The 26,849-nt window shown below is 55.3% G+C and overlaps 2 protein-coding genes across 6 annotated transcripts in view; both read left to right on the top strand.

The window, feature by feature from the left end:
• Positions 1-7,194: 7,194 nt before the first annotated feature.
• ARRDC1 (arrestin domain containing 1) lies at positions 7,195-14,725 on the top strand. The gene is given in 9 exon segments (XM_070378584.1): positions 7,195-7,375; positions 12,552-12,662; positions 12,944-12,994; positions 13,086-13,202; positions 13,205-13,239; positions 13,404-13,586; positions 13,679-13,855; positions 13,926-14,346; positions 14,420-14,725. Coding segments are annotated over 9 exon segments (1,278 nt in total). The 5' UTR covers positions 7,195-7,257; the 3' UTR covers positions 14,485-14,725.
• A 3,121-nt stretch (positions 14,726-17,846) lies between these two features.
• EHMT1 (euchromatic histone lysine methyltransferase 1) overlaps positions 17,847-26,849 on the top strand; it is a 109,831-nt gene continuing 100,828 nt past the window's right edge. For 2 of the 5 annotated variants that reach the window (XM_070378582.1, XM_070378581.1), the window contains exon 1: positions 17,847-18,154. In XM_070378582.1, the coding sequence (XP_070234683.1) occupies positions 18,092-18,154 (63 nt within the window). In that variant the 5' untranslated portion in view covers positions 17,847-18,091. The remainder of the gene's footprint in view (positions 18,155-26,849) is intronic. The other 3 variants (XM_070378580.1, XM_070378578.1, XM_070378579.1) reach the window with 3 other exon arrangements.

Genomic DNA, 26,849 nt, shown 5'->3' with positions numbered 1-26,849 from the left:
GAGGCTCTTTAGCTCTTCTTCAGTTTCTGCCTTAAGGGTGGTGTCATCTGCATATCTGAGGCTATTGATATTTCTCCTGGCAATCTTGATTCCAGATTGTGCTTCTTCCAGCCCAGCATTTCTCATGATGTACTCTGTATATAAGTTAAATAAGCAGGGTGACAATATACGACCTTAACGTACTCCTTTCCCAATTTGGAACCAGTCTGTTGTTCCATGTTCAGTTCTAACTGTTGCTTCTTGACCTGCATACAGATTTCTCTGGAGGCAGGTAAGGCGGTCTGGTATTCCCATGTCTTTAAGAATTTTCCACAGTTTATTGTGATTCATACAGTCAAAGGCTTTGGCATAGTCAATAAAGCAGAAGTAGATGTTTTGATGGAACTCTCTTGCTTTTTCGATGATCCAACAGATGTTGGCAATTTGATCTCTGATTCCTCTGCCTTTTCTAAATCCAGCTTCAACATCTGGGTGTTCATGGTTCACGTACTGTTGAAGCCTGGCTTGGAGAATTTTGAGCATTACTTGGCTAGTGTGTGAGATGAGTGCAATTGTGCAGTAGTTTGAACACTCTTTGGCATTGCCTTTCTTTGGGATTGGAATGAAAACCGACCTTTTCCAGTCTTCTGGCTACTGCTGAGTTTTCCAAATTTTCTGGCATATTGAGTGCAGCATTTTAACAGCACCATCTTTTAGAATTTGAAATAGCTCAACTGGAAATCCATCACCTCCACTAGCTTTGTTCATAGTGAGGCTTCCTAAGGCCTACTTAACTGTGCATTCCAGGATGTCTGGCTCTAGGTGAGTGATCACACCATCATGATTATCTGGGTCATGAAGATCTTTTTTGTATAGTTTTTCTGTGTATTCTTGCCACCTTTTCTTAATATCTGTTGTTTCTGTTAGGTCTATACCATTTCTGTCCTTTATTGTGCCCATCTTTGCATGAAATGTTCCTTTGGTATCTCTAATTTTCTTGAAGAGATCTCTAGTCTTTCCCATTCTGTTGTTTTCCTCTATTTCTTTGCATTGATCGCTGAGGAAGGCTTTCATATCTCTCCTTGCTATTCTTTGGAACTCTGCATTCAGATGGGTGTATCTTTCCTTTCCTCCTTTGCCTTTCACTTCTATTCTTTTCTCAGCTATTTGTAAGGCTTTCTCAGACAACCATTTTGCCTTCTTGCATTTCTTTTTCTTGGGGATGGTCTTGATCACTGCCTCCTATTCAGTGTTACAAACCTCTGTCCATTGTTCTTCAGGCACTCTATCAGGTCTAATCCCTTGAATCTATTTTTCACTTCCACTGTATAATTGTAAGGGATTTGATTTAGGTCATACCTGAATGGTCTAGTGGTTTTCCCTACTTTCTACAATTTAAGCCTGAATTTGGCAATAAGGAGTTCATCTTCTGAGCCACAGTCAGCTCCCCGTCTTGTTTTTGCTGACTGTATAAAGCTTCTCCATCTTTGGCTGCAAAGACTATACTCAGTCTGATTTCAGTATTGACCATCTGGTGATGTCCATGTGTAGAGTCTTCTCTTGTGTTGTTGGAAGAGGTTGTTTGTTATGACCAGTGCGTTCTCTTTGCAAAACTCCGTTGGCCTTTATCCTGCTTCATTTTGTACTCCAAGGCCAAAATTCCCTGTTACTCCAGGTATCTCTTGACTTTCTACTTTTGCATTCCAGTATCCTATGATGAAAGGACCTCTTTTTTGGCTGTTAGTTGTAGAAGGTCTTGTAGGTCTGCATAGAAACTTTCAACTTCAGCTTTTACAGCGTTACTGGTTGGGGCATAGACTTGGATTATTGTGATATTGAATGGTTTGCCTTGGAAATGAACTGAGATCAGTCATTTTTGAGATTGCACCAAGTACTGCATTTCACACTCTTTTGTTGACTATGAGGGCTGCTCCATTTCTTCTAAGGGATTCTTGCCCACAGTAGTAGATATAATGATCATCTGAATTAAATTCCTGCATTCCATTCCATTTTAGTTCACTGATTCCTAAAATATCTATGTTTACTCTTGCCATCTCCTGTTTGACCATTTCTAATTTGCCCTGATTCATGGACCTAACACTCCAGGTTCCTATGCAATATTGCTCTTTACAGCATCAAACCTTGCTTCCATCACCAGTCACATCCACAACTGGGTGTTGTTTTTGCTTTGGTTCCATCCCTTCATTCTTTCTGGAGTTATTTCTCCACTGATCTCCAGTAGCATATTGGGCACCTACCGACCTGGGGAGTTCATCTTTCAGTGTCCTATCTTTTTGCCTTTTCATACTGTTCATGGGGTTCTCAAGGCAAGAGTACTGAAGTGGTTTGCCACTCCCTTCTCAGTGGACCACTGAAGTTTTGTCAGACTTCTCCACCATGGCCCGCCCGTCTTGGGTGGCCCTACATGGCATGGCTCATATTTTCATTGAGTTAGACAAGGTGGTGGCTTGTGTGATCAGTTTGATTAGTTTTTTTGTGATTGTGATTTTTATTCTGTCTGCCCTCAGACAGAGGAGGATAAGAGGTTTAGGGTTAAGATAAGGGAGGTTCATGTTAGGAGAGACAGACTCAGGGGAAACCAGGTTTTGTTCTAATGGGCAGGGCCTGCTCAGTAAATCTCTAATCCAATTTTCTATTGATGGGTGGGGCTGTGTTCCCTCCCTGTTGTTTGACCTGAGACCAAATTATGGTGGAGTTAAGGTGAACCCTTAAGATGGCAGAGTAGAAGGAGGTGTGCTTATCTTCTCTTGCAAGAATTCCACAATTACAACTCAGTGCTGAACAGCCAGTTCTAACTGTTGAAGCAACAGTTAGAACTGGACATGGAACAACAGACTGGTTCCAAATAGGGAAAGGAGTATGTCAAGGCTGTATATTGTCACCCTGCTTATTTAACTTATATGCAGACTACATCATGAGAAAGGCTTTGCTGGATGAAGCTGGAATCAAGATTGCCAGGAGAAATATCAATAGCCTCAGATATGCAGATGACACTACCCTTAGGGCAGAAACTGAAGAACTAAAGAGCCTCTTGATGAAAGTGAAAGAGGAGAGTGAAAATTTTGGCTTAAAACTCAACATTCGGAAAACTAAGGGCATCTGGTCCCATCACTTCATGGCAAATAGATGGGGAAACAACAGAAACAGTGACAGGCTTTATTTTTTTTTGGCTCCAAAATCACCTTAGATGGATACTGCAGCCATGAAATTAAATGACACCTGCTCCTTGGAAGAAAAGTTATGACCAAGCTAGACAGCATATTAAAAAGCAGAGACATTTCTTTGCTGACAAAGGTCCATCTAGTCAAAGCTATGGTTTTCCCAGTAGTCATGTATGGATGTGAGAGTTGGACGAGAAAGAAAGCTGAGAGCCGAAGACTTGATGCTTTTGAACTGTGGTGTTGGAGAAGACTCTTGAGTCCCTTGGACTGCAAGGAGATCCAACCAGTCCATTCTAAAGGAAATCAGTTCTGAATATTCATTGGAAGGACAGAGGCTGAAGGTGAAACTCCAATACTTGGGCCACCTGATGCAAAGAAGTGACTCATTGCAAAAGACCCTGATGTTGGGAAAGATTGAGGGCAGGAGGAGAAGGGGACGACACAGGATGAGATGGTTGGATGGCATCACAGACTCAGTGGACATGAGTTTGAGTATACTCTGGGGGTTGGTGATGTACAGGGAGGCCTGGCCTGCTGCAGTCCGTAGGGTTGCACAGACTCAGACAGGACTGAGCAACTGAACTGAAGTGCTGAACAACCATCAACAGGAGAATGTCAGATCCCAGCAAAAAAAGATACCCCACATCCACGGGCAAAGGAGAAGCCCCAGCAAGATGATAGGAGGGTGAAATCTCATTTAGAATCAAACCCCATATCCGCCAGAGACGCTTGGAGGGCTCAAACAAAACCTTACGTGCACCAGGACCCAGAGACCCCAGAGACTGAGCCAGAACTGTGTTTGAGTGTCTCCTGCAGAAGTACAGGTCAGCAGTGGCCTGCCACAGGGGCAGGGCTCTGGGTGCAGGAGACCTGGGTCAAAAAGCCTGTGGCATAAGCCTCTTGGAGGAGGTCACCATTAACCCACCATAGAGCCACCGAGTAGACGACCCACAAACTGAAGAACAATTATACTGAAGAAATTCTCGTACTGTTAATAAAGTTCTAGGACCCACAACAGATTTCCCAACCTGGGAATCTGGCAAAGGACTCAGAACACCCAGGGAATTTGACTTTGGAGGCCAGTGGGATTGGATTACAGAACTTACACAGGACTCAGGAAACAGACTCTTGGAGGGCACAAACAGAACCTTGTGCACACCAGGACCCAGGAGAAAGCAGCAGTGACCCCACGAGAGACTGATCCAGACTTGCCTATGAGTGTCCAGCAGTGTCCGACGGAGCTGTGGGTGTGCAGTGGCCTGCTGCAGGGTCGGGGGCACTGAGTGCAGCAGTGCGTGCCCGGGACCTTCTGAAGGAGATCACCGTTAGTTTTCAGAGTAAGTAATAAATGGGGTGGCTCGTTAGACAGCTGGGACAGTCAGGGTCCCTCCTGCAGCCTCAGTCAGGGTGTGTGAGTGAGGTGGGAAGTCTGACTCTCACGTCCTGGCTTCCCCCACCCCCAGGGGATCACTCCAGAGCAGTAGCCAGATACTGTCACGTGGAGCTCGGGACCCTCAGGGAATGAAAGCAGAAGCTGCGAGCCCTCCTTAGAGCCTGAAAGTCACGTGGCATCTCTCTGGCAGTTCAAGCAAGTCAAGGGCCCGGGCCTATTCAACAAGAGGGGATGGAATCCACCTGCTGACGGGAGCAACAGTGAGAGTGGGAAGGGGTGAGGAGTTGTTCGGAGACGTTGTTCAGACAAAAGTTAAGCTGCAGGAGAGGCTACTGGGGAAGGTTCTCGGAGGACAGGGTCATGGGGATGAGCACTGCACTGATCATGTTTTTTATTTTCTGTATCTTCGATGCTTTGACATCTTGAGGGCCTTGCTGGCTGGGGAGAGACTGCCCCTCCCAGGCTGGCTAATTCCTAGAGAGCAAACAACTCGCCTGCCATCACAGCTTTCACATGCAAAGCAACCGGTCCAGGGCCCACACCCCACCCGCCTCCTTTAATTGCACATCAGGCCAACCACCCAGGCCGGGCACTGGACAACAGTAACTCACTGAAATCACTCACCACCCAGTCCTCAGCTTACAGAAGCTTGCCTGCCTGCCTCCTGCCCACTGAAAAAACAGGCAAGGCTCCGGCCAAGCTCTCGTCCCTGCTTCTGCTCACAGCTGATACTGGTGCTTCCCCAGGTGGCCCTGCATTGAGTGGCTTGCCCCTCTTGGGAAGTGTAAGCTTTGAACTCTTCTTTCAAGGCAGTTGGCTCTGTGTCTGTCACGTTACCATAGCTGATTACAACATATCCTAGGTTCATGTTCAGATATAGGCCAGGAAGTGAAAATGGAAGGGAAGCCTATGCGGATTCTGAAGTCAGAATTCCAGCACCAGTGGTACCGGAGAGAGAACGACAGGGAGCGAGTCAGGCGCTGAAATCACCAAAGAGTAAGGGGAGGTGGGCCTCGGTTCTGAAGGTACCAGTAACAGTGCTGGGGTGGGGGGGAATTATTACTCTGAGAAAATGAGGGTTAAAGCTGGAAGTTAGTAGGGTGAAGGGGGAAATGGTCTGGAGGCAGTCATAGAGAGTCAGGAGTTCACCCTACTTGCAGGCCCAGAGGTATTGTTTGAAAATAAACATTTATACTTTAGAGCTGCCAGGAGAAGCCTGGGTTCTGTGAGAGCAAGACGAAAGGCGTTTAGAGAAATGGGATGTCAGGGTGGTGATGGTGGACATGAGGACACAGCAGCAGAGCTTCTGGAGGGGGACGGGTTGGGAAGGGTCAGAGTAAGGAGTGTGCAGAGCCCTATTGGGGGCCAACTGCGGGAAATAAAGGCCCCCTGTTTCTGCCTCCATCTCTGCAGCAGCCAGCACACCCTCTCTCCCTGTTTCCTCCAACACTTCCTTTTTGATTTCTGCCATGGATATTTAGCATGTTAGGGCTTCCCACATCCCTCAGCATCCCAAACTCCTGGTTCAGGGATTCCCCCATTTGCACGCCCCTGACAGCAAAGTGTCAGAGCAGCCAATCAGAAGCTCCCTCTTGCCTCATCAGAGTCCCAGGTGGGCCGGTGGGCCTGGAGCCTGCGAGAGCCCTGGTTTCAGGATCTCCCTGGCCTCCGGGGACCCCTCAGCCTCTAACTTGTCACTGGAGGCCTAGATTAGGTTTCTGCGGCTCTCACCCCCGATTCTGATGTCATCAGCGTCCTGAATAGAGTCACCAGGTACAAACATGTCTCTGACAAATCTTTCGTCCTTCGCGCCCCCCAGACTCATGCCTAGAAGTGCCGGTTCACTCAGGTGCCTAACGGGCACCTCTGCCTCTGCGGGTCATGATTTTCTTCCAAAATAGCTTGTACCGAGGCCGGTGTCTCCATCAAAAAATGCCACCCATTCGCCTAGCTGTTCTGGACAAACACGTGGCATCATCCTGACGCCCTCCTTACAGCAACCCGGTATTTCCCCAGCCAGGAGGCGCCCAGCACCGCCTTCTCTGTCCTCACCCCCTCACCACCCCCTCGCTCCTCGCGGCCGACCCAAGCGCCCACCGCCCAGGACACGAACCCAGCCTGGAGACCTCCGGCGGGGCGGGGGCGACCCCTGGGAGGAGCCTGGGATTGGGGTTGGCCGGGCGGCCCCTTGACAGGTGGGGCGGGAGGGGGCGCAGGTGCGCCGGGCTCCCGCGAGCTGCGCTGGAGCTGCTCTAGGCTGGCCGAGGGGGTGGGCGGGGAGATGCCGGGCGGACCGACCCAGGCGCGGCTGGGGGCAGGGCTGGAGCGGGCTGGGGGCGTTGGGGAGCCCGGGGGGAGGGAGGGCTGGGGACAAGAAGCGGGGACGGCCGGGGAGTGGCCTGGCAGGCTAGGGGGCGGGGCGCGGGGACTGGGGTGCCAACGATGGAGGGGAGGGGGCGTGGCGACGGGGGGCGTGGCGTGGGCGTGGGCGTGGCGTTGCGGGGGCGCGGTGAGTGGGGTGCGAACGTTGATGGGGGCGTGGCGTGGCGATGATTGGGCGTGGCCTGGGCGAACGGGGCGTGCCGGGGGTGTGGCTGGTGGGGGCGTGTCTGGCGGGAGGGCGGGTCTGGGAGCGCGGCGGCCACGGCGCCGGCTGGGCGGGGGCGAAGGAGGCTTAGTGCGGCCGCCCGGCAGGGCCGCGGTATGGGGCGGGTGCAGCTCTTCGAGGTTCGCCTGAACCACGGCCGCGTCGTCTACAGCCCGGGGGAACCGCTGGTGGGGGCCGTGCGCGTGCGCCTGGCGGCGCCGCTGCCCTTCCGAGGTGGGCGCGGGGTCCGGGGAGGGCCGCACCTGCGGCGAGCGGGCGGCGCCCCGGAGCGGCCGAGCGGGCGCGGGGCCAGGGACCTCTGAGGCCGGGGCTCCCGTCCGACCGCGGGGAGGGCTGCCGGGCCGGCAGGCGGGCGGCGGGCCGCGGAGTGGGAGGCAGGCGCCGGGCGGGGCGGAGCAGGGAAGCCAGGGTGGCCCAGTCCTTCCGCATCTGCCCTTCCTGTCCTTCCGCCAAGGGGCGGCCAGACTCGGGGCCGGGGCTTCGAGCCCATCTGGTTTGCCGAAGGCCGCTCTGACCTGGACCCGCGACGCCTCCGACCTGACCTTCCCTGTCGGGTCTCAGATCCACTACGCCCCGCACCTGCTGGGCCCTCCCCTCGAGCCCGGCCCGCGCTCGCTTTCTCCCCCAGACACTCAGGCAGTCCCCCGAGTGTGCGGGTCCCCGGCCGGGCCGCGGGGCCGTACCCGCACCCAGCCAGGCCCTGAGGGCTGAGAGGGTCTTGCTAATCCCTGCGCGCCGCAGGCCCCCGGCCCAGGGAGCATCTGGGACCCGAACCTGAGCCCTCCGATCCGGTCTCTCTGCTGGCGCAGACAGCTGGGACTTTGAGACCCGGGATCCGGTTGCTGCGGCGGCCCTTACTAGGGCTCCCTGATGGCGCCGGCCTGGTCTGCTGCCTGAGGTGTGGACGGGGCCCTGTGGGGGACCTCACACCCGGGTGGTGGACGAGGACGCAGCCGGTGGCTGGGCCTCTTCCTGAGCCTGGCGCTGAGTGTGAGGCTGTGCGATGTGTCCGTCCTGGGGCGCTTCTCTACCTCGGGCTGATTGGCCAGAACCATAGCTGCAGGGGCTTCCTTCTGGACCTCCAGGCTCGCCCCTGGGGCTGACCATCCAGCACATGGGATGCCCCCTGAGGACAGAGAGCCGCTGTCCTCCTTTCTGGGCAGCCACTGCCTCATCCTGGACGGGTGGGACTCCCCTCCCCATAACCCGTGGCCTCTTTAATGTCTCCACACTTGGAGTTTGGGGTTGGGCTGCTTGGGTAGGTGTGGTTGGCAGGGGCTCCGCAGCTGGCGCATCTTTTCTCTGGGGCATAAGCTGGTGGTGAGAGGTGAGTGCAGCCGGCGGGGCACAGAAGGGAGAGGCAGGCCAGAGGACGGACAGACCCTATGAGATCCCACGTGGAGCTCTCCAACTGGCCTGCTGACCTGTCGTCCCCTGTAGCCGGGGTCCAGGGTGTCTACAGTGGAGCAGTGGCCTGAGCGGTGCATGACTAACCTGGGTGGGGCAGAGCCTCCCAGCCTCCACATGGTGGGTGGGATGTGGGTAAACGGACAGCTGGGTCACAGCAGGCTGAAGGAGACTCTGCTGATGGTCCTGACTGTAAGGGTGCTCCCAGAGGAGCAGGGGTCCTCGGGCCAGAGAGGGTTTTATTCAGGCTGCCCCCAGGGGTAGAGGGGATGCCCTCTGGCCGGGCCCAGGGGTGAGAGAGGAAAGACTGTGTGTTTTTTTTTTTTTTTTAAATTTTAATTTTTTATATTTATCTATGGCTGTGCTGGGTCTTCATTGCTGCACGGGCTTTGCTGTACTTGTGGCGAGCAGGGGCTGCTCTCTAGTTGCAGTGCTCGGGCTTCTCACTGTGGCAGCTTCTCTTGTTGAAGAGCACAGGCTCTAGGGAGCACGGGGTTCAGTAATTGCGGCTCTTGGCCTCTAGAGCATAGGCTCAGTAGTTGCAGTGCTCAGGCTTAGTTGCTCTGAGGCAAGTGGGATCTTCATGGATCAGGCATCGAATCCTTATCTCCTGCATTTGCAGGTGAGTTCTTCAGCAAATGAGCCACCAGGGAAGCCCCCCATAGTGTTTTTTAAACATTCACTCAAAAGATACTTGTTGAGCTCCTGCATCCATAGGAGCAGGATCCTTAGGATTTCCATCCTAAAGGGAATCATCCTAAAGGAAATCAGTTCTGAATATTCATTGGAAGGACTGATGTTGAAGCTGAAACTCCAATACTTTGGCCACCTGATGCGAAGAGCTGACTCATTGGAAAAGACCCTGATGCTGGGAAAGATTGAAGGCAGGAGGAGAAGGGGACGACAGAGGATGAGATGGTTGGAATGCATCACAGACTCAATGGACATGAGTTTGAGTAAACTCCGGGAGTTGGTGATGGACAGGGAAGCCTGGCCTGCTGCAGTCCCTGGGGTCACCAAGAGTCGGACACGACTGAGAGACTGAACTGAACTGAACTGAGCTCCTGTAACCAGCCAGTGGTGCAACAGGGAGGCCCCCAGCAGGACATGGAGGCTGGGAGGCAGCGGGCCTCTAAGCACCTGACTGAGGAGAGTCGGTGATGATCTGCAGTCAGCCCTGGGAGCTGATGTGGAAGACAGCTGGGGAAGGAGGTGCTTTCCTGGAGCCTGGATCCAGCCCAGTCAGAGGGTCAGGCCAGGGGTCAGGCAGGGCTGGCCTGTGCTCTGCTCTCGAAAAGGGAGGGCAATGCCTGGACGACAGCAGCAGCCAGCCCCTGGCTCTGGCGACTCACTGGGCTCTCACCCTGGGCCAGAGGTCTTTCCCACTTCCCAAGGACCAACCCACGAGTCCTCGAGTTCCAGGAACACTGGGAGGTGGGCGTCGTCATTCCTCTGGTGTTATAGATTTGGAAACAGGACAGAGGAAAGTGGCTCTCCGGCCAGAGCTGCAGTGAGAGGATGCGGCGGAGGCTGGGCCACCCCAGGTCTGTGGGAGCTGGCGGAAGCAGGGACACAGAAATCGTCATGGTCAGACTGCAGGTCGTGCCTGGGAGGAGGGCTGCTGGCAGGTGAGCGTGCTGGCTCAAGAAGTTCCAGAGGTCACTCTGGCATAGGATCCACTTAACGGTCCTCCTTGGAGGACCGAGGAGACCTGCGGATCTCCCTACGTCTCCACCGCTCCCCTGAGGAGGAGAGCATGCATAGGGGTGGGCCTTTCCCGCAGGCAGGGTCCCCGAAGGGGGCTCAACCTGTTTGCAGAGGAGGCCATGGCACGATCATGGGGAAGGTTAAACAGTTCAGGCCCGCCTGGGATAACCAAGGGTCAGTCTGTTTTTCTGGGGCCAGGTGCCACCGTGGCTTGTTCACCTTAATTCTGGAGCTGGGCTCTGGCTGAGCGCATGCCTGGTTTATCCGCCCCGCTGTTGGACCTGGAGGCTGGGCCTAGATGGTTTGCCGTTACGAGGAGTGTTGCTGGAGGCTCCTGAGTAAACAGGGTGGGATTCTAAGGGGAACTGCTGGACCCCTGGAACCTGTGTGTAAAATTTGCACAGATCTGTTGGCTTTGTCTCCAGGACCCTGTGTCAGCCGACAGTCTGACTGCCATAAGCAAGGGTCTTTCTATTAATACCTGCTTGTAACACGTCAAACAACATTTGCCAACCTGATGGGTTAAAATGGTAAGTCATCTGAGTTTCCTTGAATTCTAGTGAGGTGAGACAGCTATTCTTTTATCTGCTGCTATGCGACAGTCACCCCTAAGTAACAAATCACCCCTAACCTAAGTGGTTTAAAAAAACCATTTTAACTCACGCTGTTGTGAGTCAAGACTTTGGGCAGAAGTCTTTGGGTGGTTCTTCAGCTCCGTGTTCATCCACTGGGGTCACTTGACAGGCCCAGCCGGCACCGGGCCAGCCCAGGGACCACTGCACTTCTTCCAGTATATTCTGTTGTTCCCAGTGTTCCCAGGGCAGCCTGATTTGCAGGGGCGGGGCGGGGGGGGGGCACACCCTCTCCACGGGGAGTTTCAAGCAGTGTAGTGTCTGGACTCCATTGGGGTGTCTTCCAGTCAGCCTTCCAGTCTGGCTTCCCCTTTTCTGTCTGTTCCTTGCTGTGTCTCCTGGGCTGTGCTGGTCTGTAGGTGCGCTGCTTGTGTTCGGACTTCCAGTGGGAACAGTTCCAGGTCTGGCCCTTGGAGGGGATGGCCGGTGGAGCAGAGATGAGAAATTAGGGCTGAGGTCCTGGTGGTGACGCTGGGCTGGCACGGAGGCTGAGGCCAGTCACTGGAAGTGCCGACAGGGCGGAGGGGGAGCCAGGGGTTCGTGAAAGGCAGCCCAGCACACTGTGGGTGACCCGCAGGAGGCCTGTCCCCTGTCAGCAAGGTGGGGCTTGCCTTGGGGAGCCGGGGACAGAGCCGGCGCCGCTGCCTCCCCCAGCCCGGGCACTCGAGATGCCGCCTTCTGCCTGGTGGCTCTGTCAGGAAGGTATCAGATTCCGAGTCGCCTTCCTTCACTAATCCCTCAGTTCAGGGGAGGAAGGGCGGCTGGCAGACAGGCTAAATCTTTGGTCTTGACTCAGCTTGCAGGGAGAGGAAGGAAAGGAGGGAGCCACGGCGCTACCTGTCACCGAATCCCCACCCCCTGGCCTGCGGGCCTCCAGCTGTGGTGTCCCCTCTGGTGACCAGCCTTGGCTGGGGCCGGTCCAGCCACAGCTTTCCGACTGCAGTAGTGGGCTCTGGACTGAGCAGTTCAAGTTCCTGAGCATGGCCTGGACATAGGCAGTGACCTGCTGCCTGTCTGCGGGCTTCCCCTGGGAGCAGGGGGAAGGCCTAGCCACCTCAATGCAGAAATCAGCGCTCCTGGGCAGTTCTGGCCCAGGGGCCAAGGTGTCCCCACCCTCTGGCTGCCAGACTGCTGGTCTATTTTCTCAGGCAGGTCTGACCACATTCCTGCTGCATAAGGGCTAATAGGTAGCTTCCTGGTGCCTGGAGGGGTGGCTCCCAGCCTCACTGACATGCCGGTGAGGCAGCAGGAAGGTGGGGGTGAAGGTCAGCTGCCCCACCCACCTCTGTTCACCAAAGGTTTCCTAAGCTTCCCCTGTAGGGAAGGGGTTTTCTAGGGTCTGGTGCGGGGTCAAGGGGCTGGGGTTTGCCCAGGGGTCAACTGGGTGACCGTTGGGGCCTTCCTGTTCTGGACTGCGGGATGGGTGGAGCCCTGTGCCTCAGCACCCTGGCTCGGTGGGAGCACCTCGGGATGTGGGAGAGGCAGCCTGTGTCCTCTGGAGGGCAGCCGGCCGTGCACTGGCCTTCCCAGAGCCTAGTTGGGTGATCCTGGGTCCCGTTAGTCTTGCCTGAATGCCTGTGCTGGGGCTAGGGAGGGGCCAAGGCCAGCACCTGCCTGTGACTCACACGGGCCCCACCTTGCAGCCATCCGCGTGACCTGCACGGGGTCCTGCAGGGTCTCCAACAAGGCCAACGACTCGGCCTGGGTGGTGGAGGAGAGCTACTTCAACAGTGCCCTGTCTCTGGCCGACAAGGGTGAGTCTGGAACCCACCCCTCCCCTCCTCCCACTAAGATGGGTCTGTCTGTCCCCCTGCTTTCCCACCTGCCTCTGGCCTCCCCGTGGCTGGCCCGCCCTCTCCCAGGGTTTCTCTCTGTGGCAGGAACAGGGCACTGCCTGCTGGGCGCTTGGGGCTGAAGGGGCCAGTCCCTCCCAGGTTTGGATGGGTGCAGTGGGAGCTTGTCGGCTGCAGGGCCTGCTTCGGCTCTGGGCCCTGTGATGGCGCCTTGTCCCCTCTCCCACCTCTCGTGTCCTCAGGGAGCCTGCCTGCTGGAGAGCACAGCTTCCCCTTCCAGTTCCTGCTTCCTGGTGAGAGCCCGGCCCGGCCCGGCGGTGGCAGTGGGTGAGGGTGGGTGGGAGGTGGGGGACAGTGGGACCTCAGTCCCTGCTCTCTGTCCAGCCACGGCTCCCACGTCCTTCGAGGGCCCTTTTGGGAAGATTGTACACCAGGTACGGGCCACCATCGACACACCACGTTTTTCCAAGGATCACCAGTGCAGCCGTGTCTTCTACATCTTGAGCCCCTGAACCTGAACAGCATCCCAGACATCGAGGTGAGGCTGGGGCAGTGGCCTCCTGGGTGGCTCCCACACTTGTGCAATGCCCTGTCCCCAGCACAGGTGAGGCGGCCTGTGGAAGCAGCAGCCTCAGTTCTGAGCTGACCCAGGGATCCTGTCTGCTCACACCCGCCAAACCCCTTCCCTGCCTTCCTCCCAAGCAACCCAATGTGGCCTCCACCACCAAGAAGTTCTCCTACAAGCTGGTGAAGACGGGCAGCGTGGTCCTCACGGCCAGCACCGACCTCCGAGGCTATGTGGTAGGGCAGGTGCTGAGGCTGCAGGCAGACATTGAGAACCAGTCAGGCAAGGACACCGGCCCGGTGGTGGCCAGTCTGCTGCAGGTCAGCGTCCCCTGGCTGCTGGGCCCCGTCCCTTGGGGCAGAGGAGGGGCGGGTGGCTGGCCGCCCAGGCTCACAGGCTGGCCCTTCCCCAGAAAGTGTCCTACAAGGCCAGGCGCTGGATCTATGACGTGCGGACCATCGCCGAGGTGGAGGGAGCCGGCGTCAAGGCCTGGCGGCGGGCTCAGTGGCAAGAGCAGGTTCTGGTGCCCGCCCTGCCCCAGTCCGCCCTGCCGGGCTGTAGCCTTATCCACGTGGACTACTATCTGCAGGTGGTAGGGGTCAGGGGTGGGGTGGGAGGAGGGGCCGAGGCCTGGCTCCTCACATGCACAACCTCCCTAGGTCTCCCTGAAACAACCGGAAGCTGTCGTGACGCTGCCGGTCTTCATCGGCAACATTGCTGTGAACCATGTTCCATTGAGCCCCCGGCCAGGCCCTGGCCTGGTGGTGCCCTCAGCGCCACCCCAGGAGGAGGCGGAGGCTGTGGCCAGCAGCCCTCACTTCTTCTCGGATCCCGTCTCTCTCTCCACCAAGAGCCACTCCCAGCAGCAGCAGCTGCATGCAGCCCTTGGCTCTGTGCCCCATGGTGCCCCAGAACCCCATCCTCAGGATGGCAGCCCTGCCCCGCACCCTCTGCCACCTCCCTTGTGCATCTCCACAGGTGCCACCGTGCCCTACTTTGCAGAGGGTTCTGGAGGTCCGGTGCCCACCTCCAGCACCCTGATCCTCCCCCCAGAGTACAGCTCGTGGGGCTACCCCTATGGTGAGTGGGGGCCTGGGGCCTGGTGGGGAGGGAGTGCCCCGGGCCCTGTGCAGACCTGGCTGTCTCCCTGCAGAGGCCCCACCGTCCTATGAGCAGAGCTGTGGTGGTGTGGACCCTGGCTTGACCCCGGGGAGCTGACCCCATGCCACCTCCTCTGGATGGGCGGCCCTCTGCCCTGGGACTGGGCTCCCAGGACCTCGTGCCTTCACTCCTGGCCTGGCCCGGCCCACTCAGGACCCGCTGCTGCCCGCTCTTCCCGTGGCCTCTACCTCCGGACCAGCCTCTGCCCCGGCCAGCCTCCTCAGCTCCCCAGCAGTCGGCCTCTCCCAGGGGGTTGGGGCCTAGAGAGACGCGGTGTAAATAAAGTGATTCATTTGTAGCGCTGGGCACAGTGGCCTGTTGGGGCCCTCCTCTGCGGGGTCTGTGTTCCCCGCCAGTAGGGGGTACTGGGCTTCCCAGGTGGCTCTAGTGGTAAAGAACCACCTGCCAATGCAGGAGATGCAAGAGACCATGGGTTTGATCCCTCGGTTGGGAAGATCCCCTAGAGCAGGGCATGGCAACGCATTCCAGTATTCTTGCCTGGCGATTCCCATGGACAGAAGGGCCTGGTGGGCTAGTCTACAGGGTCATGAAGAGTTGGCTCCCCCGGACCTGGGGGTGTGCCCAGCCCTTCCCACTGTACACCGCCCCCCATCACGACGCCCGCCCCCCGCTGGACACGCCCCTTATCACCACACCCCTTCCCCTGGACACGCCCCTCCCCAGACACGCCCCTCCTTGGCCCCGCCCTCGCCCTCCGTGCCTCTCCTTTCCTCTCTGGGTCCCTTATACTTCCGGGCGTCTTGGTCCGGACGATGGCTGTTGGTCGCTTCGGGCTAAGCAGCAGTGCCGATTAACAAGGGCTGGGGCTGGCGTTTGGCCTCCCGGTTCTGCTTCAGGATTTGACTTCGGAGGCAGTTTGCATGTCTGGAGCCTCAGCGTTAAAGTGGCCTTGTGATAAGGCGAGAAGGCCACCGCTGTTCCATTTTGTTAGCACCAATCGCTCCAGGCAATGCAGTTTAGGAAATCCAGTCAGGGTGAGGCTTCCCCAAGTCCCTTGCCCTCAAACTCTGTCCCTGTTGGCACCGCAGCCAAGTCTTAGTTCGGAGGGGTTCAGCTTCTCGACTCCCATCCGTGTGTGAACACACAAGCCCGCTCCCGAGCTCTGCAAAGGACTGTTGTCTAGGACGCAAGGAACCCAGGAACAAATAAAAAGGCAGGCTTTCCCAAAGGGGTATTTTGCAGAGTTCCAGAGTGCCCGTAAAAGTCCTGCAGGGCCAGGATCCTGGTGTGCTTTGGGAGACCCTGGAGGTGGTGTTACTTCAGGTTCAAATTCTAGCTCTGCCATATGGTGAAGGAGTCACTTTGGCTAGGTGTGTCAGTTAACTTTATGATAAGCTCATGGGACTACAAGGGGACAAGTCGAGTGCCCCCACCCCAGCCCCCGGCCCCGCAACATTACAGAAGTTTATTTCTTGCACATTTAATAGTCCGGAGATGGCATAGCTGTCATTCTCAAGTCGAGGGTGAAACGGCTGGCAGTTCTGTCATCCAGGTTACCAGGCTTCACCTCCCACTTTCTGGGGGACAGTAGTATCACTTTGGCAAATCCCATCGGCCATCCTACCTGGAATGTGCAGGCAGCTATGCACCCTAAAACTTGACTTTACTATTTGTGGGACAAGGAGAAGATGAATACTGGAGAAAAACACAAAGCATCTTCAAGCAGGATGACCTGTGAAACAGCTACTAGAAGCTGTAGCCTCACAGTCGAGACTGCGTTTCAAATCCCATCTCTGCTTCTTGAGAGTCTTAACCTGGAAGGCACCCCCACCCCCTTTTATTTTGCTCACTGACAAGACCGTGGATAAAAATGACGTCCACCTCTGAGGACTGACCTGATAGTCACAGGGACAGCGCGTAATGCGTCATCAGTGAGCAGGGATAACACCATGTAGGGTGGCTTGGGCTGACCGTGCAAAATGGGAGCATTGCCTACTTCTGACACATTCATTTACGGTCGATATTTGCCTAGTAAAATACTTTCTTCCACATCTTAACTCTTTTATTCTTTCAACAAATATTTGTCCCCTGCCTGCCAAACATTGTTCTAGGTACTAGGGCACACAAAACAAAAATCTCTGACCTTTTGGACTTGAATTCTAGTGGGGAAGACAGACAATATGGCAATGGAATGCTATGGAGTAAAATAAGAAGGAAGTTTTGGGGTGCAGTAGTATTTTTAAGTAGGTGCAAGGATACACTTCCCTGAAGAGGTGGTGTTTAAGACCTAAGGATTGTCAAGAAGTGAGCCACAGATACCTGAGAAAAAAGTGTTTCAGAGAAGGGGCAGACTAGGGCCCAAGGCAGGAGTGGAGACGGAGATGGCACCAGAGAGGCAGGTGTAGGTGAAGGCTAGCTTGGCTGTGCAGGCCAGAGGACAACTCCTGAGCTGCCTCTCCTGAGGCTCCAGATAGAGCTTGGGGTTCCCGGCCTGTCGGAAGTTGACTTAGGTTGCCCCCAGCCCCTAAACCTGGGGAAGGCTTCCTTGGTACTTAGGGTCGTCCACTGCCTCCTCTGCAGCTGTGGGCCCTCTCAATGCCACATTTCCACGAGATTGAACCCTCACAGCCCCAAGGCCCAGAGATTAGCTTCTGACTTGGGACCTCCTCAGTTCCTGTCGTGAAGACCGGCCAGAGAACCGCAATTTCAGTTTATGAGTCTTCTCTCAACTCCCAAGGGATGGAAGAAACGGGTGGAGCCATGTGGAGTGGGTGGCCCAGGCCAGTTTGTGTGGTGCTGTCCAGTAAAGGCTGCTTGGGTGCGCAGGAAAGGTCTCACCCTGGGTGGCCTGCAGGAAGGCTGGGGTGATCCGAGAGGCTGCCCAACCGGGGCCACCTCCAAATTGGAGAACCCCACTTCCCTTGTACAAGCCAGGCATTTTCCTTAACCAGAGCGCCCTCCAAAGAGCCAATCCCCCCGCAATGGGACACTGCCCACTCTTCCCCAACAGTACACTGTCCCCAGCCAAAGCGCAGCCGTATACGGGGCATCTTCCTGAATCAGAGCATCTATCCCCACAGTCCGGAAATGCCCCCGGCCGAGCACCCCGGCGCAAGGGCATTCACACTAACAGACGCCTCCCCCGAGGCAGCACCGCCAACGGGGGCAGCCCTCCCCAGGGGGGCTTCACCCCTCCCGCTCAGGGCCGCCTTCTCAGTCAGGACAGGCGCGCCCCACCACCGGAGCACCCCCGGCCCGCAGCCGGGCGCTTGTCCCTAACCCGACGCAGCCGCAACTGGGGCACCCCTCCCACCCGTGCACAACCCCCTGCGCGGGCACCGCCCTAGGACGCAAGCCGGGGTCCGCCTTCTACGAAGGCCGACGGAACCGATGTGTGTCCGGGGTGAGAGGTCAGGGGTCCTTCCGCACCCCGGCCGGTCCGCCAGAGCGCCTACGCAGAGCGAAAGAGGACCGCGCGAGCGGGAGGACCGCGACGGGCCGGCGTCCGGAGCCGCGCCGACCCCGGAAGCCGGCTCCGCGCGGCCCCGCCCCCGCAGCCGCCGTCCACCCGGTTCCGGCCCGCACAGGCCCGCGCTGCGGACGCCGCTCCCGGGCCGCAGTGCGCAGGCGCGGGGGCGCGCGCAGGCGCAGACGCGGGCGGCCGGCCCCGCCCCGCCCCGGGCCGCGAGGAGCGGGCGGGGCGATGGCGCGCGGGAGGGGCGGGGCCACGCTGCGGGCCCGGGCCATGGCCGCCGCCGATGCCGAGGTGAGGAGCGGGCCGGCGGCGGGCGCGGGCGGCGCGGGCGCGGTGGGGCGGCGCGGGCCGGCGGGCCGGGCGCGGCGGGCGCGCGGGCAGGGGCGCGGGCGGGCGCGGGGCGCGCGGGCGGGCGCCTCCCGCCGCCGCCGCCGCGCGCCTCAGGCCGAGGCCGGGCCGAGGCGGCCGGGCGTCCGGGCCGCGCTGCGCGGGGCGTGCTTTGTGCGGGCGGGCGGGCGGCGAGGGGCGCGCGCGGGCGGGGCGGGGGCGCGGGGAGGGCCGCCGCCCGGCGCGCCGCGACCCCGGGCCTCGGGCCGCGACCGGGAGCTCCGCGGGAGGGGCGGAGGACAAAAGGGAAAGTGGGGCGAGCCCGCCAAGTTGGCGGCGCGGGCGACGCGAAGCCGTGCGCTCCCGGCGCTGCTCCTGCGCCCGCTGACCTTTCACTTTGTTCCGGAGAGGATGGCTGGGTCTTGAAGGAAAAGTTGGCCGGGCCGGCGCTCTTCTCCCCGGACAAAGCTGCCGGCTCCGTGGCTGTCAGGAGTACGGTCGCACGACTTCGGTTTATTTCCAGGCAAACCGCTCACGCGGGCTTTGGCTGTAAAAAGTTGCCCTCCCTTTGTTAATGTTTCTGGCCTCCCCTTTGCTCGCTCTCGAGAATAGTTTTCCCTGGCTCGTGGCAGCAGAGAAAGCAAACTCTTGTGAGATGGGCCAGTAGCTTCCCGCAGAAGGGAGAAGCCGGCGGGAGGCGGTGTGCCTTGGGGAAAGGCAGGAACGGCGCTATCCGGGCTGACACGAGGGACCAGTTTGGAAGAAAGTGATGACCTAGCAGTTTTTCTGTGGAATTACTCCAGGTTTTCTGTGTAGTAATAACCCGGCGACTTCTAAAGATCAGGAAGCCAAGGTGTGTGATAAGACCCTGTTACAGTAATGTGGTGTGTAGGACCTGTACTTTTATCCGGGTAATGCACAGTCTTTTAACGTTTCTTTACTTCTCTCTCGCATTTTTGGGGGGTATGGATGTAAGTAAACTGAGAACGTACAAGAAAGTTCTTGAATTCAACGTGAAGAGTATTTGTTAGCACCTGCAACACTCAAGGAGTGTATTAGGCTGAGCAAAACGGAACAGGTGAATTAGATAACCGCCAGTCACTTGTAGGAGAGAAGATGAGCAGTGATCACGATACCGCTTATTGAGCGTCTTCTGGGTCCCGGGCACTGCAGGCGCTTAGGTAAGTTCTCTCCAGTTTGCTCTGCTCTGTGCAGCAGGTGCTGCCATTTCCTGTTTAACTGACATGGGAAACGAGATTTGGGAGCGATTGGGTGACTCGGCCCAGCCAGTTACCCAGTTAGCAGTTGTTTGGTGTCTGGCACATAGTAGGTGTTTAATTAATAGTTGATGAACACGTTGCCCCAGATGTCACTGATTCCACAGGCAGCCTTGACTACAGGGCTTGCCCGAGCCAGTGGCAGTGACAAGCCTGTGTTTCCTAAGCCTTACCTGTGTCCAACCCTGCCTCAGCTGCCTGAATTCCTTCATTAAAGTCTGACAGCCGTTTTTGAGGTGGGTACAATTACATCCCCTTTTGCACAGTAGGGAACAGGCACAGTGAGGCCCCAGGTTACAGAACTTGTGCAGAAGATGGATGCAGTGGTCTGGCTGCAGAGCCCCTTGAGCTGTATTTGTGGTGGTCACTTTAAGCTGATGAAAGCTCTGGGCTTTGGTGGGCGGTCCTCAGTGTTTATAATGGAGGTGCACGTTAGGGCGGGGAGGGGCTCCTGGACAGTGGCTAGGCTTGGGGTCAAGTGTGGCCACTAAATCAGGGAAATGGTTACTGTGTCAGGGTTCTCTAATGGCCAAACGATTAAACCGGAAGGTGGACATTGAAATTTATCTGGCTGCATATTGACTCTTTCTTCTTTCCTCAGCCTAGAGAAAGGTCACCACTTTTTCACACTGAAGAGAGGCCCCCTGGTTTGTGGATTCTGAAACGCGCTTTTGGAGTCTGTCTTCGTTTTGTGGATTACTGAGTGGGGGCTCCTCAGTGTAGTGTGTGTTCAGGTCACCTCAGGCTTTTGACCCAGCAAGATGCTACCTTTCAGCAGGAGGGCCTTCCCAGGAAAGTTCCCTGCATTTCTCGCATCCTGCGTGTCTCTCCTTTTGTGTTTCTTAAGAGATGCGCACATGTGCATGGTTGAGAGTCAGGCAGTGCCTGAAGGTGGCGAAGAAGCTGCGTCCTCTCCAGAGGTGGCAGCCCCTTGACTCTGCGCATTTACCTTATGGGGCTTCCCTGGTGGCTCAGCTGGTAAAGAGTCTGCCTGCAATGTGGGAGGCTTGGGTTCGATCCCTGGGTTGGGAAGATCCCGCGGAGAAGGAAATGGCCACCCACTCCCTGGCCTGGAGAGTTCTGGTTCGCAGAGTCGCCAGGACTGAGCGCCTTTCACTTTCACTTTGTGTTACTAAGCAATATGCTTGTGTCGTCTTATCTTTATTCACCAGTTTTAGGGGTTATCTGCTGGCTCCCGCTAAGTTTTCAGTTTTCTTGTACTCTCTCTGGTTTAGGTAACGCACAGTTGTGGTTAAATCCGTGTCAGGATCTTCATCAGTCTGTTCAGGTCGTTACTGTGCCCTGCTGAGCTGGACGGTGGACCACACACAATTCGATTTCTTTCCTTATACAGACATTTTTATTTCCCTGGAATTAATAATCGCTTTATTTTTCATTTGCCTGGTTCCCTTTGAATCTCAGAATAATGTTCCCGCACCTTTCATTCTGTAAAGTGCTCCTTAATTTAATTTTTTACCCCTCAGCCTTGTCGGCTCAGCAGCCCTTGCCACAGTGCTCCAGCCCAGAACCTTGTTTCCAGGCCTGCACGCCGCCTCCCTGGGGCTCTGCCCGCCTCCTTGCCTCTGGCACTGCCTCACTTGTTTGGGGCGGTGAGCAGTCTGCAGGAGTTGCTGGGACCAAGGCTTTGGGACTCACCTGTCTGAAAATGTTTTCATTCTGCTGCCACACTTAAAGAATCAGTTTGGCCGGACTTGGCATCTCAGTATCTTACAGTCTTTGTTGTTGCTATTGAGAGCTCTATAGTTTGATTTTTTTTTTTCTTGGCTGCTCTGTATGGCTTGTGGGATTTTAGTTCCCCAACCAGGAATTGAACCCAAGTCCTCCACAGTGAGAGCATGGAGTCCTAACTGCTGGACTGCCAGGGAACTTGCTAGCCTGATTATTAATCGTTCGTAAGCATATTCCCACATCAAACTTTTAGGACCCTTGCATCCTTGATTTTCCTCACTTGCCTGAAATGCCTTTGTTGTAGTGTATTTTCATTCACCCTGTAGAGCACTCAGCAGGCCTGGGATCTGGGGACCGAGGTCCTTGAATTTACAGGAGTTTTTGTGTTATGTGTTTGAGATGGTTCTCTACCAGCTCTCTTTTTCCAGTTTCTTGGAACGTTGGACTTACTGTACTTAATATTCTCATTTTTAAATCTTTTCATCATATCTTGATCTTTTTGTTCTTTTTGAGAGTATTTTTAACAATTTTCCAATTTGTTAAAAAATTTTAACTTCTTTAATATTATCGTGTTCTTTACTGTTTTTTGTTCCTTTTTAAATGCCTCCTGTTCTTGTTTTATGTATACAACGTCTTTGCTTATCTCTTAATTTCGGTTTTTAAAAGTACAGTTAAAATTTTGAAAACTAAAAAAAATTTTGTTTCCTGCACGTTTTCTGTTTGCCATGCATTCCTCTTTGCTCTTACATGTTTTGGTTTCTTTCTTTCATGCTGGAAACCCTTCTCCCAGTGTCTAGTGCTCCTTGGCTGTTTATTCGTCCTTATGAATAAAATACTAAAAATGGAAAACTGAGTGTAGCGGGGGCTTGTTTCCTTGTTGCTTTCACTGCAGGGTGATGACTAATGTTTTTTGTTGGCTCTTCTCCAAACGTTGCTGTCCGCTGGTTTAGTTTCCTTAGAGGGGAGCCTTCGGTCTGCCTGGTTGGATGGATGTTGGAGCTGGATTAAGGGGCAGGGAGGCAGTGAGGGGCTTCCCTCTTCCTGACCCCCTGCTTTCCCTGCGGCGCCCACCGCTGCCTCTCCGTGTGCCACTCACCCCGAGCGTGGTGCCTTCTGGTGCCCGTAGCTGTGCAGAAGTGCTTGTCTGAGTGTGCGGAGGGGCTGGGCCCGTGCTTGGAGCTTTGCGCCACACCCCTTCTCAGGCCTTTGCACAGCTCCGCCGGTCATCCCTTCTCAGGCCTTTGCACAGCTCCGCCGGTCATCCCTTCTCAGGCCTTTCATCCCTTCTCAGGCCTTTGCACAGCTCCGCCGGTCATCCCTTCTCAGGCCTTTGCACAGCTCCGCTCTTCTCAGGCCTTTGCAGCCCGCCGTCAGCCCTTCTCAGGCCTTTGCACAGCTCCGCCGGTCAGCCCTTCTCAGGCCTTTGCACAGCTCCGCCGGTCAGCCCTTCTCAGGCCTTTGCACAGCTCCGCCGGTCAGCCCTTCTCAGGCCTTTGCACAGCTCCGCCGGTCAGCCCTTCTCAGGCCTTTGCACAGCTCCGCCGGTCAGCCCTTCTCAGGCCTTTGCACAGCTCCGCCGGTCAGCCTGCTCCTCGGCAGCGGCCCTGCACGTGGTCTCCCCTTCCTCTGCCCTGTGGAGTGGTTCAGGTTCCTTTCGCCTCCATCTTCCTAGCCGTATTTTGTGTAGTGGTTCCAAGTGTTTCCTAGGTGGGGTGCATGTTTCTCTTTCCTGTTCTTGTCTTGGATTGATCTTTGATAAGAGAAGGGGTGGAGAGTCTGTTTTGCATCTAGCAATCAGAAATATTTACAGTAAATCTTGTGAAGTTTCACCCATACTAACAGCTCTCCTGTGGAAAGGGCTGCCCGTCTCAGATCTTCCTGTGTAGGTTGTGGTTCTGGATCATCACAGAGGTTGTCAAGGGCAGTACTTGCACCCCAGCCCTGAGGCCCAGAAGGACACCTGTGGGCAGCTTGGCTGTTGGAGACCCCGCACGTGGTCAGTGCTGCACCAGGGCCAGAGCCCCGCTTCCTGCCTTTGCTAACCGGTTTGTATATTTGGCCACATTTTAATTGAGTTCGTCTTTTAGAATGATTTAGCTTACGGGAACCATATTTTGGGCTCTCCTCTTCAGGAACTTTATGTTCTCTGCCATTCATTGGACTTTGCACGTGTGATGGATGCTGCTGTCTCGGTGAGCGGGTGGTCTGGGTCCAGTTGGCCTTGCTCCCAGCAGACCACACAAGGAGTGGCGAGTGGGGCCCAGCTGTCAGGCTCTGCAGGTGTGCTGCAGAGGGCATCACTCCAGAGCTGCCCGCTTGCTGTCCCACTTTACTTAACTTCTGGTATTTTCGTTTATTAAAACAGAAAACTCTTCAGCGGTTTTGGATTTTAAAGAACAAAAATTGAAGTGGTTCTTTTGACTCTTCGAAGGTGGCGCTTCCTGTATAAGTCACTTTGCCACTAACATAACTGTCAGTTGGTATTTTACTTTGGAACGGTCTTTGGACTGCTTTCTGCATCCCACGTTTAACAGCTTTGTAAGTTCTGATCAGGGTGTGTTTAAAGTGCCGTTTCCGAGGGGTCTGCAGGCAGCGTGGAGCCGGGAGGTGCTGGTCTAGATGCTGTGTGAGAGGATATGCAAGCTTATGAGGTTGGCATCTGATTTCACAAAATTTAACAGTGTAATAGAGCAAATACCAAGCAGGAAATGAGATGGAATCAGCTGAGAGTAAACAAGAGGAGGCCCGGCTGCCGTGCTGCTTGCTGCAGGCGGACTCGCGTTGGGAAAAGCTCCTTGAGGAAGATGAGTCCGCTGAAGGTCCTAAGGAGGTAAGACGTGAAATGGAAGGGCGAAGTTCGGTTGTACCTTTCAGAAGGAAAAAAATTAGGCATTTTAGCAAAGTTAGAAAAATACCACTGTAATGGCAGAAAGCGAAGAGGAACTAAAGAACCTCTTGATGAGGGTGAAGGAGGAGAGAGAAAAAGCCGGCTTAAAAGTAAGCTTTAAAAACACTAAGATCGTGGCATCCGGCCCCATTGCTTCATGGCAAATAGAAGGGGAAAAGGTGGAAGTAGTGACAGATTTCCTCTTCTTGCGCTCAGAATCATTGCGGACGGTGAGGCAGTCATGAAATCAGAAGACGACCGCTTCTTGGCAGGAAAGCTATGGCAAACCTAGACAAGGAGTTGAAAAGCAGAGACATTACTCTGCCGACAAAGGTCGGTATAGTTAAGGCTGTGGCCTTCCCTGTGCTCATGTACGGTTGTGAGAACTGGACTGTAAAGAAGGCAGCCAGCGTGCCAAAGAATTGATGTCTTTGAACTGTGGTGCTGGAGAAGACTCCTGAAAGTTCCTTGGACAGCAAGGAGATCAAACCAGTCAATCTTAAGGGAAATCAACCCTGAATGCTCATTGAAAGGACTGATGCTGAAGCTGAAGCTCCAGTATTTTGGTCATCTGATGTAAACAGCCGTCCCATTGGAAAAGTCCCCGATGCTGGGAAGGACTGAGGGCAGAAGGAATAGAGGGTGTCAGAGGATGAGACGGCTGGATGACACCACTGATGCAATGGACATGAACTTGGGCAAACTTCAGGAGATGGTGAGGGACAGGGAGGCCTGGCGTGCTGCAGTCCCTGGGGTCGCAGAGAGTCTGACATGACTGGGCGACTCAGCAGCAACAGCAGCTGCGAGAAAAGTTGACCCTAGAGACATGAGAATGCCAGATACTTACCGTCGACTTGTTTCTGATCCGAGTGTGCAAGTCTGTGCCTCCAGCGGTGGTAAGCAGGGAGCGTGTGCTGTGTGCACTTTTCTTTCACAGGTCATCTTGTGGGCTTGTGTCTTTTAACGTTTTCAGTGGCCAGATGGTGTTTGCTTTATAGACGTCCCAGCTTCCTTGGTTATGAGCTGGGTGGATCTGTAGCCTTTGTACACAGGTGGTCAGGAGGGGCGAGCGGCACTGGCTGAAGCCAGACAGGCGGGGGCTGGGTCACTGAGGGCCTTGTCACTGGTGACATGTTGGTGGTCTCCTGAGTGCTGTAGACATCAGCGGGCATTGTTTTAGGAATTCACATTTTAAAAAGACCACCCTGGCTGCTGTGTGAAGGGTGGCTGGGTGAAAGCTGGAGGGGAGCAGGGGGCCAGTGAACATGCTTGGCCCCGTGGTGGGTGGAGTCCAGGCACATGTGTTTGAGTTTGTTTTGAGTAGATGAGTTAGTTTCATGGTTCAGATTCTAGGAGTATGGAGTGAGGCATCCCCCTCTCTCGTCCCCCAGGCACTCGGCTCTTCTCTTGGCAGGCTACCAGCATTGTAATCACTGTGTGTGCAGACGTGCACACGTGGATACTCAGTTCTTCTCTTGGCAGGCTACCAGCATTGTAATCACTGTGTGTGCAGACGTGCACACGTGGATACGTTAGAACTTCTGTTGTGGACCTTCTTCCGACCTACTCAGATGTAGACCTGGTGGTCAGACACACCCCATGTTTCTGTCCCCGAGTCAGCCGTTGTCTCCTCATGAGCACCCCTGAGTCCATCCTTAAGTATTTTTAAGCGGTTCTCAGATATATTTCATATGTGAGTATTTCAGTTAGAGTAAGTAAGTCTTTCAGTCAGTAAATATTCAGTCACTGTTCAGATTTCTTAGGAACAAAATCTCGTCTCTTTGCCCTTGATAGGCATCTGTTAATTCTCAGTCCACTGATTTCCACGTCGCTGTTTCCCCTTGCACTTGAGTTTTGGAGAGATTGGTCTGTCTGTCCCAAAGTTCCCCACAGTCACTCTTGCTGCCCCTCCCCAAGACACTGCGCACCATGCCCCTTGTGCTCTGCTCCCGCCACCGACGCCTGAGGTCTGCAGCTGCAGCCTGCCTTCATGATAGCCGCTTGCCGCGGGCAGCTCCTCAGCCGGTGAGACGGGGGCTGTGCCGGGAGCCCGCTGCAGGTGGAGTGCGCGCTGGATTCCCAAGGCTTGGTGCAGGGGAGAGGGGAGTGTCACACGAACGCTTTAAGCTCATTGTCTGCATGTTGAAGTACTTACTTTGGGTATGTTAGGTTAAATGACATTTATTACACACGATTTGTGTTTCTCTTTCCTTTGTTTTTCTGGCCATGGTGTGGCATGTGGGATTTAGTCCCCTGAGCGGGGATCGAACTGGCCCCCTGCAGTAAGAGCGTAGAGCCTTAGCCGCTGGACCGCCATGGGAGTCCTGCAGGTTTGTCTTTTTAAAAACTAAGCAAAAACACGTTATTACTGGTGTTAAGGCTTCTATCAGACATAGTAGCTCTTGCTTGGTGGTGTTAGCAGTCGTTGATGTTCATTGCTGAGAGCTGTTAGGTCATTAGGTTACAGAATGGCAGGCTGTACAGAGGAAGGCTGTTCACTGCCCGTGAAGTACGCTCATATGGGCAAGGAGGTGTAGGTTCTTGACACTGTTTGGGCTGATACCCTGGAGCTTCTTGGTAAGTGCTTGCCTAAGAAGGACCAGAGAGTTCTCTGTGCTGTAATTTGACAGTTGTCTGCTAAGCAGGCTGCTGAGTGATTTCTCTCCTTGGAACACAGGTCCTCTCTGCCTGTCAGACTCCAAGGCTGGCGTTCGGACCTAGAGTCGTGGTTGCTTCCTCATCCTTGCTGTTGGCTTGTGCTTTGTGAACTCCTTGAACACCACAGTGAAATAGAATGCCAGTTGTC

Source organism: Bos mutus, chromosome 11, assembly GCF_027580195.1.
Source record: "Bos mutus isolate GX-2022 chromosome 11, NWIPB_WYAK_1.1, whole genome shotgun sequence".
In the NCBI taxonomy this organism is placed as follows: domain Eukaryota; kingdom Metazoa; phylum Chordata; class Mammalia; order Artiodactyla; family Bovidae; genus Bos; species Bos mutus.
The sequence above is the reverse complement of the archived record's forward strand: the minus strand, read 5'-3'. Positions and strand labels throughout refer to the sequence as shown.